The sequence below is a fragment of the Mustela nigripes genome, chromosome 13, assembly GCF_022355385.1.
Source record: "Mustela nigripes isolate SB6536 chromosome 13, MUSNIG.SB6536, whole genome shotgun sequence".
NCBI lineage: Eukaryota > Metazoa > Chordata > Mammalia > Carnivora > Mustelidae > Mustela > Mustela nigripes.
This window is the reverse complement of record NC_081569.1, coordinates 85,388,154-85,403,788: the sequence shown is the minus strand read 5'-3', so window position 1 is coordinate 85,403,788 and position 15,635 is coordinate 85,388,154. Positions and strand designations below refer to the sequence as shown.

The 15,635-nt window shown below is 39.2% G+C and overlaps 1 protein-coding gene across 1 annotated transcript in view; it reads left to right on the top strand.

Annotated features, from left to right (window-relative positions):
* The first annotated feature begins 13,083 nt into the window (after positions 1–13,083).
* The window catches only part of SLC25A21 (solute carrier family 25 member 21), a 500,058-nt gene continuing 497,506 nt past the window's right edge, over positions 13,084–15,635 (top strand). The window contains exon 1 of the mRNA XM_059373107.1: positions 13,084–14,720. Within this exon, the coding sequence (XP_059229090.1) occupies positions 14,651–14,720 (70 nt within the window). The 5' untranslated portion in view covers positions 13,084–14,650. The remainder of the gene's footprint in view (positions 14,721–15,635) is intronic.

Below are 15,635 nucleotides of genomic sequence, written 5' to 3'. Positions count from 1 at the left end.
GACTTTCGCTCGGACTTTCCCTCCTGACCCTGGGGCCCACCCGCCTGAGGAGGTGCGCGCGCCCGCAAACGACCGGGAGGGGGGCCGTGAGGGAGGAAGCCAGCCGCACGCAGCGCGCCCGTGCCACGGGGAACCGAGGCGGAACGGGCGCCCGGCAGGGGTAGGCGGCGCGCACCGGGCATGCGCAAACCGCGGCGCCAAAGGCGCGGGGCGGGGCTTCTAGACAACCCGGGAGCTTGCAAAGTACTTGTGGAAGTTCCGAGGAAAAAGAACGCTGTTTTAGTGATTTTCGGTGGCTGCAGCGGGAGGACGCTATGGTAGTCGGCTCCGAGACGACGGGCGCGTTTTGCCAGAGCGAAATATTGTCCGGACAAAACGTAATCGAGCTAGAAGAAGGAAACCATGTGGTTAAAAATGTGTTTTGTGGCCTCAGAGTTGGGGTTGCACTCTCCAAGAAGCTGGAGGAACTGTGGTTTCCTGGTTGGTTTGCCTGTGGTCTGGGGTAGAAGGACACTGGGGAGAGGGGGGCATGTCGTGAAGTGATGGTTGAATGGAAAGAGCTGAAGTGGATTCCAGTTGGGTGAGCAAAAAGCAATACGTTAACTCCTGGCCTGGGAACGTTTACAACCCAAAACTTGGAGGTAGTAAACTTTTTGACTGAAGTGCTATAGAACGAGATCTGGATGCTTATGTTCAACCAATGAATTTTTTAAGACACAATGTTGAATCTTCCAGAATTAAACAAAGAATTCAGTCCTCAATTCGTGTACCTCTGTGTTGAAACAAGAAAGGACTGGCATAATTAAATAGCAGCTAGTAATTCAAATGTGGCTTTCTTGTTCCACATAACGGTATTGCTTTTATAAATGTCACCTTAATTCCTTCAGACACCCAATAATTACTGAGTACATACTATATGCCTGGTACTCTTCTGGGTGTTTGTTAAGTAATGATAATGGTTTTCTGGGTTTGGGGTTTTTGTTTTTTTTTACACATCCCTAGAGAATAGGAATACAATGAAGTGTTGACAGTTCCCCAAGTTAATTGAAGGAATTTACACTTTAGTAAGTGCAAAAAAAAAAAAAAAAAAAAAAAAGGACATGAAAAAGACAAAAAAATTGAACATAAATTGGTTGGAACAGGGGTGACTGCTGGCTCAGTTGGTTCAGCGGGGTGGTGATCTTAGGTCCTGAGATCAAGTCCCCCGTGGGGCCCCCCATACTCAGAAGGGGTCTGCTTAGGATTCTGTCTCTCCTTCTGCCCCTCCCCTTGCCCTCTCTCTCTCTCTCTCTCTCTAAAATAAATAAATAAAATCCTCTTTAAAAATGGTCAGAACAAAATAGATTATAATATTCCCAAACTCTTAGCTATTATAGTGTAATGAACAGAGAGTGCTCTAAAGAGGTTTGTTACAGATTCAAAAATGAAATACATTTTTTCCTTACTTCAGTCAAGGTCTGAATCAGCATTTACAGACACAAAGTACCACTGAATATATTGAGATAAAAAGAGGAGTGGTATAATTTGTTAGAGTAGTGGGAAGTGCCCTCCAATCAAGAATGTCCTCTGAAGGGGCACCTGGGTGGCACAGTTGGTTAAGCGACTGCCTTCGGCTCAGGTCATGATCCTGGAGTCCTGGGGTCGAGTCCCACATCGGACTCCCTTCTCAGCAGGGAGTCTGCTTCTCCTGCTGACCTCTCTCCTCTCATGCTTGCTCTCTCTCTCTCTCTCAAATAAATAAATAAAGTCATTTAAAAAATTATTAAAAAAAAAAAAAAAGAATGTCCTCTGAAAAGGTTTAGGGCCAACTCAGCATGTGCAAAAGGAAGGAAAGAAAGTTGCTTTTCCTAGCTAAGGATAAGAAATGGGGGAGAGTGACCACAACATTGAGAAAACTCAAACCTAATAATGGATTCATACCTTAAATTTAAAGAAAGTGATTATACTATTTTTCTATAGGTAAAGGTACATTAACCCTAGTTTTTTAAAGCTCATCTGGGTGCTAAAAGCCTCCCACGTAATAAGAAAACCCCACGTTTTCTTTCCCTTTAGTAACTTGTTTTTTCTTCCACCTTTGGTATCCAGTGAGTTCAAACATTAGGACTTTTCTCCCTAGCCCCTCCTCTAACTTACCTGAAGTAACTCTTTAATGTTCTTTTCCTGAATGTTTCAGGCCTCAATAGCTAATTTTTCCCCAAATCTCTTCCACACCACAGTCACTCATATACACATTTTTTTTTATGATTTTATTTATTTATTTGACATAGACAGCGAGAGAGGGAATACAAGCAGGGGAGTGGGAGAGGGAGAAGCAGGCTTCACTCCGACCAGGGAACCCAATGAGGGCCAATCCTAGGACTCGGGGATCACAACCTGAGCCAAAGGCAGACACAATGAGTGAGCCACCCAGGTGCCCCCATATACACATTTCTTTATTCTTTATCCTAACAGTTGCGAGCCTATAGGAAATCAAAGAGACCAATTAGAGCCTTCTTTCCTGTTCTCAAGCTAATTATCAAAGATGCCTATGCCTTCGTCCCTCTTATAAGTTGGGCTTTTGCAGAAATTTGGCTAAGGATGAGAGGGAAAAGAAAATGAACTCTTTCTTTACAGAGAACAAAAGAATGTCTGATCATGAATGCTTTCAAGTCCCCAAGTGTGCCAGGTACTCTACAATCAGTTCTGGAAATAAAATAATGAATAAAAATTATGCTTACAAGTACCTGAGGATGTCATGTGTGTTTAGTCAGGGTTCTTTAGAGAAACAGAGCAAGATTTTATATCTTCATAAATCAATTGTGTTTCTATACACTAACAATAACCAATCTGAAAAGGAAATCCATTTACGTTATCATCAACAAGGATAAAAGGAAGAAAGGCTCAGCATTAAACTGAGGAGGTAACTTTTACACTGAAAACTATAACACATTGCTAAAAGAAGATACAAATAAATGGAAAAACATCACGTTTGTGAATTGGAAGACAATATTCTTAAAATGTCTATACTACCCAAAACGATCTACAGATTTAGTGCAATCCCTATCAAAATCCCAGTCGTATTTTTTGCACAAATAGGAAAGGAAAATCCTAAAATTCACATGGAACCATGAAACACCCTGGATAGCCAAAGCAAACTTGATAAAGAACAAAGTGGAGGCCTTACAGCTCCTGATTTCAAAACATGCTATAGACCATAATGGTCAAGTGGCATTTTCATGTCTCTTCATATAGTCTTCCTTCTGTGCATGCCTGTCTCTGTCTCTAAATTTCCCCTTTTTTATAAAGATATAATCATATTGGATTAGGATCACCCTAATGACTTCATTATAATTTTTCTGTAAAGACCTTATTTCTAAATAATGTCTTATTCTGATGTCTTAGGGGCTAGACTTTGCATCTTTTTTGAGGAGACACAATCCAACCCATAACAACACCTTGAGAAACATGAATATGAAAACACAACAAAAAAAAAAAAACAAAAGTAATGGAATGGAGTGAAAGCAGTGCTAAGAGGGAAATTCATAGTAGTGGATGATTATACTAAAAAAGACTTCTGAAATCAACAACTTTATATCTTAAGGAAGTAGAAAAAGAGCAAACAAAATCCCAAACCAGCAGAAGGAAGGAAATAATAAAGATTACAGCCAAGAGACCTGAATATTTAAAAATTCTCATAACTTTAAGTAGATTGATTTAAAAAAAAAAGTGAAGATATAAATAAAATTAGAAGTGAAAGTAAGGACATTACTAGTGACTTTACATAAATTAAAAGACTTATAAGAGAATATTAACATTTGCATACCAACAAGTAATGAGGCGGAATGGACACATTCCTGAAACACACACATTACCAAAACTTACTCTAGAAGAAATAGAAAAATCTGAATAGACTTATAACAAGTAGAGATTGAATCCGTAATTAAAATAAAAATAAATGCAGGACCAACTGGCTTCATTGGGAAATCCTACATTAAAAGAATTAACAGTTTTACTCAAACTTTTTCAAAAAACAGAAGAGGAGGAAATGCTCCCTGATATACTCTATGAGTTCAGCATTATCCTGTCACCAAAGTCAGACAAAGCTATCACAAGAAAACTACAGACAAGTATCCCTTATGATGCAAAATTCCCCCCAAATTACTATCAAGCCAAATTCAAAAGCACATTAAAAGGATTAAACAGGGGGGCACCTGGGTAGCTCAGTCTTGCCCATCCTCTTGATTTTGGTTGTGATGTCTGGGTGGGATCAGGCCCAGTGGCAGGCTCCCAGCTCAGCACGGAGTCTAATCTCTCTCTCCCTTTGCTTCTCTCCTTGCCCCTGCTCAGACACTCTCTCTTTCTGTCTTTTTCCTTAATTAAATAAATAAATACAATATTTTTTTTTTAAAGATTTTTTATTTATTTATCAGAGAGAGAGAGGGAGAGAGCGAGCACAGGCAGACAGAATGGTAGACAGAGGCAGAGGGAGAAGCAGGCTCCCTGCTGAGCAAGGAGCCCGATGTGGGGACTCGATCCCAGGACGCCGGGATCATGACCTGAGCCGAAGGCAGCTGCTTAACCAACTGAGCCACCCAGGCGTCCCAATAAATACAATATTTTTAAAAAGGATTAAATACCATGAATAAAGTGGGATTTATTCCAGAAATACAAGGGCGGTTCAACATAATCCATGTAACACATTATATTAATATAACAAAGGAAAAATACTCACATGACCATTTCAATAGATTATAGAAAAAGCAAAATTGACAAAAGTTGACAAAATTCAACTTCCTTTCATGATAAAATACTTAGCAAAACAGGAATAGATGAGAACTGCCTTGACATGATAAAAAAAAATTCATGAAAAATCCACATATAACATTCAATGATAAAAGACTGAAAGCTTTTCCTCTAAGGTCAAGAACAAGACAATGATGCCTAATATCATCACTGCTATTCATCATTGTACTGGAAAATATTAGACAGAACAATTATGCAAGAAAAAGAAATAAAGGCATCCATATTGGAAGGGAAGAAGTAAAACTATCCTTATTTGAAATGGCATGATTCTATATAGAGAAAATCCCCAAAAATCTGCCAAAAAATTAACACATGAATTCAACAGAGCTGTAAGTCACAAGATCAGTATACAAAAATCAATTGTTTCTGTATACCAGCAATAAATAATCTAAAAAGGAAGTAAAACAATTACTTTACTACAACACCCAAAAGAATAAAATGAGTAATAAATTTAATCAAGGTTTGTACAAGGAGATTTGTACACTAAAAACTACAGAAACAATGCTGAAATTAAAGACCTAATTAAATGGAAAGGGTATTCTAAGTTCACAGATTAAAAGACCACACAACTAAAATGCACTGCTCTCTAAAGTGATCTACAGATTGATTGCAATCCCTATAAAAATTCTAATGTCCTTTCTCTCATAAATCTATTAAACTAATCCTCAAGTTCATATGGAATTGCAAGAGGCCTCAAATAGTCAAGACAATACAGAAAAAGTTAAAGCTGGAGGATATACATGTTCTGATTTCAAAATTTACTACAAAGTGACATTAAAGTGGGGTACAAACATAAGAGTAAACATATAGACCAATGGAAAGAATAGAAAGCCCTTGAAGAAACCCAAATACCTATGGCCAGTTGATTTTTGACAAGGATACCAAGACCATTCAATGGGGGGAAAAAGCAGTCTCTTTAACAGATGGTGCTGGGATAGCTGGATAATATATGCAAATGAATGATTTGATGCCTGTTTCGCTCTATATGCAGGCATACTTCATTTTGTTGCACTTTGCTTTATTGCATTTCACAGACAGTGTTTTTACAAATTGAAGATTTGTGGCAACTCTACATCACGTAAGTTTATTGGTGCCATTTTCCCAACAACATTTGCTCACTTTGTGTCTCTGTCATATTTTGGTAATTCTTGCAATATTTCAAACTTTTTCATTATTTATCATTCAGATCTGTGATCGATGATCTTTGATGTTACCACTATAATTATTTTGGAGGCATCATGAAACATGCCCATGTAAGATAACAAATTTAATCATTAAATGTTGTATATGTTCTGACTAGTCCACCAACCAGCCATTCTTCCATCTCTATCCCTCTCTCTAGGCCTCCCTATTTCCTAAGAGACAACAATATTTAAATTATACCAATTAATAGCTTTATAATCTCCTCTAAGTGTTCAAGTGGAATGAAGAGTCACATGCCTCTCACTTTAAAACAAAGGCTAGATTCTTAGTGAGGAAGACATGATGAAAAGCCAACATCAGCTGAAAGCTAGGACTCTAGAGCCAAAAGGCCAAGTTGTGAATACAAAGGAAAAGTTCTTGAAAGAAATAAAAGCTCTACTCCAGGGAACATAGGAACAAAAGCAAAGCAGTCTTATCTCTGAAATGAAAAAAATCGTAGTGGTCTGGATAGAAGATCAAATCAGACACAACATTCCTTTAAGCCATAGCCCAATCCAGAACAAGACCCTAACTCTCTTCAGTTCTATGAAGCCTGAGAGACATGAGGAAGCTGCAGAAGAAAAGCCTGAGTATAAGAAAAAAAGATATTGGGGCACCTGACTACCTCAGATGGCACCTTTGGCTCAGGTCATGATCTTCAGGTCCTGGGATCTAGCCCCATGTTGAGCTTCCAGCTCATTGGGGATTCTGCTTCTTTCTCTCCCTCAGCCTCTCCCCCTGCTTGTGCTCTCTCTGTCTCTCTTTCACTCTCTCTCAAATGGATAAATAAGATCTTTGAAGAAGGTGGAGGAGGTGGAGGAGGAGGAAGAAGAAGGAGGAGGAGGAGGAAGGAAGAAGAAGGAGAAGAAGAAGAAGGAGGAGGAAGAAGGAGGAGGAGGAGGAGGAGGAAGGAAGAAGAAGAAAGAAGAAGAAGGAGGAGGAGGAAGGAGGAAGAAGAAGGAGGAGGAAGGAGGAAGAAGAAGGAGGAGGAAGAAGGAGGAAGAAGGAGGAAGAAGGAGGCGGCGGTGGTGGCAGCGGCATCTCCATAACATAAAAGCACATGGTGAAGCAGCAACATATCCAGAAGATCTAGCTAATTAATGAAGGTAGCTGCACTAAACAAATATTCAAGGCAAATGAAACAACCTGTTGGAAGAAGATACCACCTAGGATTTTCATAGATAGAAGTCAATGCCTAGCTTCTAAAGCTTCAAAGAACAGGCTAACTCTCTTATTAGGGTCTAATGCAGCTGGTGACATTAAATTGAAGCTAAAGCTCACTCAGCATTCTACAGTTCCTAGAGCCCTTAAGAATTAAGCTGTATCTACTCTGCCTGTGCTTTAGAATGTAGCAACAAAACCTGGCTGATAGTGCATCTGTTTATAACATGGTTTACTGAATATTTTAAGCCCACCGTTGAGACCTGCTGCCCAGAAAAAAGAATTTCTTTTAAAATATTATAACTCATTCACAATGCACCTGGTTGCCTTAGAGCTCTGATGGAGATATACAGTGAGATTAATGTTGTTGGTTTTTTTCATGCCTAACACAACATCTATTTTGTAGCCCACAGATCAAGAAGTATTTTTAACTTTCAAGTCTTACTATTTAAGAAATACATTTTATAAGGCCATAGAAGCCATAGGTAGTGACTCCTTTGATGGATCTGGGCAAAGTAAATTGAAAACTTTTTGGAAAGGAGTCACCGGTCTGGATGTCATTAAGAATATTTGTGATTCATGGGAAGAGGTCAAAATATAAACATTAACAGGAGCTTGGAAGAAGCTGATTTCAACCCTCAATGATAACTTTGAAGGATTTAAGACCTCAGTGGAAGAAGTAACTATAGATGTGGTGGACAGATGTTTGTGACATTGAAGTTAGTGCTTTTCTAACTTCAGATAGAATTCAAAGTGGAGCCTGATGATGTGACTGACTTGTTGCAATCTTGTGATCAAACTTTATCAGATAAGTTACTTCTTACAGATGAAAAAGAAAAAAAAAAAAGAAGTGGCTTTTTGAGATGGAATCTACTCCTAATAAAGATGCTGTGAAGATTGTTGAAGTGAAAAACAAAGGATTTAACATAGGACACAAACTTAGTTGATAAAGCAGTAGCAGGGTTTGAGAAGATTGACTTTAATCTGCTGTGGTTAAAATGCTGTCAAAGAACTTTGCATGCTACAGAGAAATCATTTGTGAGAGGAGGAGTCACTAGATGTGGCAAATGTTATTATCTTATTTTAAGAAATTGCCACAACCACCCAATCTTCAGCAAACAAGGTCCTAATCAGTCGGCAGCCATTAACACTGAGGCAGGATCCTCTACCAGCAAAGAGATTAAGACTTGCTGAAAGCATAGATGATGGTTAGCATTTTTAGCAATAAAGTATTTTTCAATGAATGCATGTACGTTGTTTTTTAGACATAATGCTATTGCACATTTAATAGAGTATAGTATAATGTAAACATAACTTTTCCATGCACTGGGTGACCAAAAAATTCATTTAACTTTATTGTGACATTTGCTTTATTATGTTGGTCTGGAAATGAACCCACAATATCTCAGTGGTATGACTATACAAAAATTAACACAGAATTGACCAACAAACTAAATAAAGGCTAAAATTATAAAGCTATTACAAGCAAATATCAGATTAAGTCTTTACTACCTTGGATTTGGCAGCAGATTCTTTGTTTGGCACCAAAAGCATAAAGAACAAAAGAACAAATAGATAAATTGGATTTCATCAAAATCAAAAACTTTTGTGCATCAAAGGACATTATCAAGAAAGAAAACTCACAGAATTGGAGAAACATTGGCTAAACATATATCTGATAAGAGTTTAATATCCAGAATATATAAAGAATTCTTACAATACAGTAATAAAGACAACCCAATGAAAAAATGAGCAATAGACTGGAATAGATATCTCACCAAAGAAGATATATAAATGGTCAACAAGCATGTGAAAAAGATAGACAACTTCATTGGTCATTGAGGAAATATAAATTAAAGCCACAAATGTGATACCACCTCCTCACACAGACTAGGATGGCTATAATTAAAAAAAAAAAAAAAAGCAGGACAGTAAGTTTGAGAGAAATGTGGAGAAGTAGGAAGGCTTTACATTTCTTTGGATATATAAAATAGTATAGTCACTGCTGGGGCACCTGTGTGGCTCTGTTGGTTAAATGTCTGACTCTTGATTTCAACTCAGGTCATGATCTCAGGGTTTTAGGGTCAGGCCTTGCATAGAGCCTGCTTAAAATTCTCTCTCTCTGCTCTTTCCACCTCAGTCTCCTAAACTGTCAAATAAGGCATCGATTAAAGTCTTCCAGGTTTGTCATCTTATGATTCTAAAAAGTTAAAATAGGCTCCACTTACATGAGTTCTTTTTTACTTAAACCCATGATTCTCTACTAAGGACATTTTTGCCCTGAAGGGAACATTTAGCAATGTCTGGAGACATTTCTGTTTGTCACAACTGGGGATAGAGTTGCTACTGGCAGCTAATGGGTACAGGCTAAAAATACTGCACTGCACAGGACAGTCTCCCACAGCAAAGAATTATGTGGCCCAAAATGTTAATGGTACCATTGCTGAGATACCCTGACTAAACGAACAGAAAATTCATACCAGTCTCACATATGCAATTTGTGACACTGAAGTTAGTGCTTTTCTAACTTCAGATATATAAAATTCCAGATCCAGCTAATCAATTCCTTGTTTGCCAAAGTCAAGGATGCTACAAACTACTTACTCTGAATGATTTTACATTTTGATTTTTTCATATGGGTAGAAAAGCTAAAATTAGAATTAGAACATAATAACAACATAACTAGTAATTCAGAAAGAGGTGCTCTAAATTATACTTAGGTTCAAATAATAGCTCAATTTCTCAGTATGACTTCAGGCAAGTTACTTAACTAACCAATATAAGAATATTTCTGTCACAGGGATATTGTGAATGAGATAATGGGTTATAAGTAAGCATTAAATGAAGGTTTTTGTTATTCCAATTTGCTAGGCAGGCTAAATACGGCTGGAAAGTTGCAGGCTGCTCTTTACTTTTCAAGAATTTCCCTGATATCCCTCTTCCCAATTCTCTTTTAAGTTCTTCTTTCTAATCTGCTGTGAACCAAGATATTAGACTTCTACGCTACCAACCTTTTTAGAACTGGGTCTAAGCTCTATGTGAAGTCCTAGAATGCTCCTAAGAGCAAAGTGCATGGCTTTCTGCATGTTGACTGGTTAGAGGCCTTAACTTCTAGGTTCCCAGCTATGTCCCAAATAATAGAAGTCTGTTATATATATGACCTATTATATCACAATAAAATATTGAAAAAGTTCCCCAAATAATTATTTTGTTTATTCTGTCCAGCAAAGTCCCTTGGAATTTAGAAATGAAAATCTAATGCACCAGAACCTAAGATCTGTCCTAAAAGTACAATACCTTGGTATTTGTAAGGTATAAACCACTGAGAGCTTAAAGTGCTGATAATCAGACCTACAAATTTTAAAACCTGTCTTTCACTTACAAATAGCATTGCTTCAATATTTGTAATACTTCTGTAAAAGAATATTATGGAATAATAGATCTTTTCACTAGTTTGAGTTACAATCTCGTCTATCCATCAAGATTTCTTAATCTTGTGTCCATAAACATTCTTTCCAACTTTCCACTCTATTCTATGGATGGACTCCATGTGTGTCAAATTCTACATTTGTGTGACTGTGTTTTGACACCTAAATAAAAGAATCTATGGATGGGGCACCTGGGTGGATCAGTGGGTTAAGCCTCTGCCTTTGGCTCAGGTCATGATCCCAGGGTCCTGGGATCGAGCCCAGCATCTGGCTCTCTGCTCCACGGGAAGCCTGATTCTCCCTCTCTCTCTGCCTGCTTGTGATCTCTGTCAAATAAATAAATAAAATCTTAAAAAAAAAAAAAAAAGAATCTATGGGCCTACAGTGGCTATGTATCTTTCAATGAATGGTATTTTAAAATGTGGGTCCAGTCATAGTACAAGTATCATGGGGTTATACTGTATTTTCTAGTTAGACACTGATGAAGTAAACTTTAAGTTTGAGGAAAACAAAATTTTTCAAATGAGCAAATATTGTCATTTAATTTATTTATCTATTTAATTTATTTTTCTGTGACTCCACATTTATTAGTTAAAGCGCTGGCATTTTAAATATAATTCTTCATTCCTTAACCTATCCCCCAAATGGCAGACACTGCTGATTTTTTCCCAATATGTTCTCCCCTTCTTCCATGATGTTTGTTTTTGTTTTTTCCCTAGACTTACTGCCACACAGCATAATACTACTTCCCAATTTCCCTTGTATCCCTTATGTCCAAGTTCTGACCAATGAGATCTATGTAATTTCCAGCGCTTTCCTTTTTTTTTCTTTTTAAAGATTTTATTTATTTATTTGACAGAGAGAGATCACAAGTAGGCAGACAGAGATAGAGGGAGAAGCAGACTCCCTGCTGGGCAGAGAGCCTGACCCTGACACGGGGCTCTATCCCAGGACCCTGGGATCATGACCTGAACTGAAGGCAGAAGCTTAACTCACTGAGCCACCCAGGCACCCCAATTTCCAGGGCTTTCTTTACCCTTATCTTTCTCCTCTTTCTGCTGGCTAGAACCTTATTCATGGGTTACAACTGGGCTTGCATAAGAAGGAAAATAAATTTCTATCTTATTTAAGCCACTATTAGTTTGGTCTTAAATAGTAGCTAATCTAATGACCCAATACAAAAACATAATCCCAAAAAAACACTGAACAATTTGTCAGATATTTAAGTTCAGTGAGGATTTTAAGGCTCCTGACAATTTGGTTTCTAGCCATTCTACAAACTGATAGATAAATCAATACTTTAATTACATAGTTCTCAACAAAGATTAGATGATCAATAATGTAAAAGTATAAGCTTGGGGTGTCTCAGTGGTAGAGTTGGTTAAACATCCAGCTTTTGGTTTGGGCTCAGGTCACGATCTCAGGGTCGTGAAAACAGATCTGCCTCAGGGGAGTCTGCCTAAGAATCTCTTCCTTTCCACTTACCCCACCTTTTTACCCTCCCCCCATCCATGTGCAGGGTCTCTCTTTCCAATAGATCCTAAAAAAAAATAATAAAATAAAAATATAAGCTTGATACTTCAGCAGTTTTGCTCTAATATCAGGGCATTACAGCTTTATATAAAATAACAATAGAAAGAGTAATTGTGATGGATTAAGCCTAGGGTATCCGAGTCTAGGTCAAATAAATTTTACCTTTTTTTTTTTTTCCCTTAGGGCTAAACTTCGCAGCATTCTGATCCCTGGCCATAGACAAATTGGGCTGCAGATAAGAGATACATCCCATAATAAGAGCTCTCAGAATAATGGGTATTTGTTGACTCTGGATGGACACTGGCTAACTTCCAAGCTTCAGAATATTTTTACACCTAGACCCTATACCCTCAACTACTCTAGAGGCATAGGACTAGATTACACGTGACATCAAGCTTTGCTTTTTTTTTTTTTTTTTTAACTCAATAAAATCAGTTCAAAGAGGCTAAAAATTGGTAGCAATTTTCTAACGGTATTTGGAACTATGTCTAGGAGAGTCTTCTCACTAAATTTACAGGTATTGAGAGACAAAGGTCTTAGTGAGGCCACAAATCTGCATCCACCTCCTCAGGATAAGATATTCAGAGATCAATGCACTGACAGAATTGGCTAAAAGTCTATCTTTACACTGATACAACCGTAAAAAAATATATATATATAATCTTTAAATCTTGACCTGGGACTATTATTGTATTTCCTAAATTATAACCTGTGGCCAATATTTAAATCTATAATCCCACTGCAGTTAGAAGAGGGAATCCTGGAATCAAATCCCAGCAATATTATTAACTCATTTATGATGCTGGGAAACTCAGTTTCCACATTGGAAAATGAGAGAAACATTTTCTGAGGTCTGAAATTCTAATTTTAGTGCCCACTATCTAATAGGTTCTCAAAATTTGTTAAGTGACTCTATATTGCACTCCGGACTGCAAATTTAATTAGTCAAAAGCTGAAACATTCCTCAAAAGCTTTTATTTTAGTTAAACTGCAAACATTTCTCTAAACTATTTCTTTGTAAACATTTCAAACTTAGCTATTTAGTCAAATATTTAATCAAATATGAGAAAATTTATTTTGGTATTAACTGATCCATAAGCAGCAAGTCTACCCAACATCTTACTTTTAACAATTTGCCCATCAGATATCTAATATTAACAGCTTTTAATTGCTCAGACTCAGAAATAAAAACAAAACTATTGTATTTTGCATTTAATTGGAAAGCATATATATTGTTTTAACCATATTACACCCCCGATATTCAACTGTTTTTGGTTTTCAAAATTGGCAATATTATATGGTTCAAACTGAATATATTTAGTATTAAATACAAAGTTTAAGAAAAATATGACAATAGGAGTTCCAAATCTTCTCATTCTGCCTTTTACTAGGATCATTTCCTACCTGTTAGGGGTGGGGCAGGTATTTTTCTAAAATTTCATAATGGGCTCAGCACGCTTCTGCTGCACAACTCTGCTTCTAAAATTTCATAACATTGTGTCTCTTCTGCATAGCATTTGTAGCTTGTGGTTTAAAAAATAGTATAAATTATTACGTTTTGCCAAATATTCCAAAGGGCTGGTACGAATAATTAAATGTTTTAGAGAAAGAAAATGCTGATAGTTGCTTAATATTCCTTGATTATTTAGCTCTGTGGTTCACAACCTTTAACGTTCCTAAGCCCGGGAGAACTTACTAAAACACAGGTTTCTGAGCCCTATAACCAGAGATTCTGATTCAGTACATTGGGGTTGGCCATGAATTTGCCTTTCTTACAAACTCTCCCGTTAGGCTTACGTTGCCGGATCTTAAGCTCATACTTCCAGAAACACTGATGTGGAGTCCCGAAGACACTTCTTTGTAACAAGGCCTCTTCTTTATTTTGGTCATTCAGTAAATAAAACTCAAGCTGATTAGGTGTGATAAATTCCCTTACGCCAGAACCCTTTCTTTATAAAGGGTTACTTAATTGTAAGGTAATTATGAATTGATATGCTCTGACCCAGTCTCTACAGCCCACAGCTGCAGGACAGCTAACTCCGAAGGACGCATTCACCTGTCCCGCCTTGAGAACCTCCCAGAGCGCTGGCTTGCGGGGAGGGCAAGGGTCGCCCCAGCGCCGCTGCAAGGCCACGCTCGCTTTTTTGCAAGCTTTATCAGAGGCCGCCCGTCCAGCTAGACAAACTGCAGGAGAGTCCTGATAGGGAAGCGCGTGGGCGCCAATCTAGAAGACCAAACCCGACCCACCGCGGGCGGCCCACCGGGAGTCTTCTCTCCGCCAGGGTCCTTCTTGGAGCCCACGAAGCCTAGCAGGGGTGACAGAGAGCCCCTCGAAGGGGTGCAGCGGGCAGGTGCCGACCCGCCGGAGATCACGCAGCGAGCCTGCGCCTTGAGCCGCCACCTCCGAGCAGTCGCCGGATTGCCGCTTCCCCGGGAGCCACTTGGCGCTAGGACCTACCCAGAGTCGGCTCGGTCCGGATCCGAGGAATTCCTACAGGCCCGCACAGAGGCCGGCGAGCTCGCCCACTCCTCGCGGCCCACTCCCTCCTGCCCCGCTAGTGAAGATGTCCGCCAAGCCCGACGCCGGCTTCGTGAAAGAGGCTTCACGCCAGATCCTGGCCGGTGGTTCCGCTGGTAAGGTCGCCCCGCCCCGCCGCGGGCCTGTTGCTTTTCCCTTCGCGTGTCCCGAAAACTTGACTCAGGCCAGTCTCCCTAGAGAAGTTTCTCCCCTGAATTCCGCGCTGCGCCGAGGCAGCGCGGAGCCCGCCGTGGGCAAAAGCAAAGGAGGCCGGGAGCGGGCGGTGGACGCTGGGCGCCCCAGGTCAAGTCCCCTCCGCCCCGCGCCGCCGCTCTCCGGGGCCCCGCCCCCCGGGTCGTGAGCGGGGGAAACAGGCGAGGTAGCCTCAAGGCCTGTAGCGTGGAGGAGGCCTTTCTGCCTGCCTGGTTACTTTACTTGAAAAGATCCAGTTGCGCTCAGACTTCCTCTTGCTCTCAGTTGTAGGAGCTTTTTTGTTCTGGGTAATTCAGGTCTTACATAACTCCTGTCTCCCTCATTCAGTACCCGCCTCAGGACTCCACAGGTCTTCTCCTTGCAGGGGTGCTTGCTGGGTGGGGGTGGGGGGGGCTCTTTGCGCCTGAAATGGGCATATTAAAATTCATATGTTAACACAGATAAACACGTTTGGTATAATCGGCTCACGTTAATTTATGGAGAGTTATGCTGTGGGGAAAAAACCTTCAGAAAACGTTTGTTAGAACGAATCGTGGAAATAGTTACTAAGTGTGGCTGGAGAAAGTCACCAACCCATGAGATTATGTTGTGTGAATGTGTGTTAAAGATATTTTAAAACAAATTATGAGTTAATTGAAAAATTAATTTTTCCTATCTCTGCATTTTATTATAAATTTATAAAGTAATTACTGTAACTCACTCATCACCATAAAACATTTTTATAAATGTAGAGAGTCTGTTAATAATTTGTACTGTGGCAACTGTAGTAAATCATATTAAGAGAGTGACTAGATATCCACTGTTTAACATCAACTAGT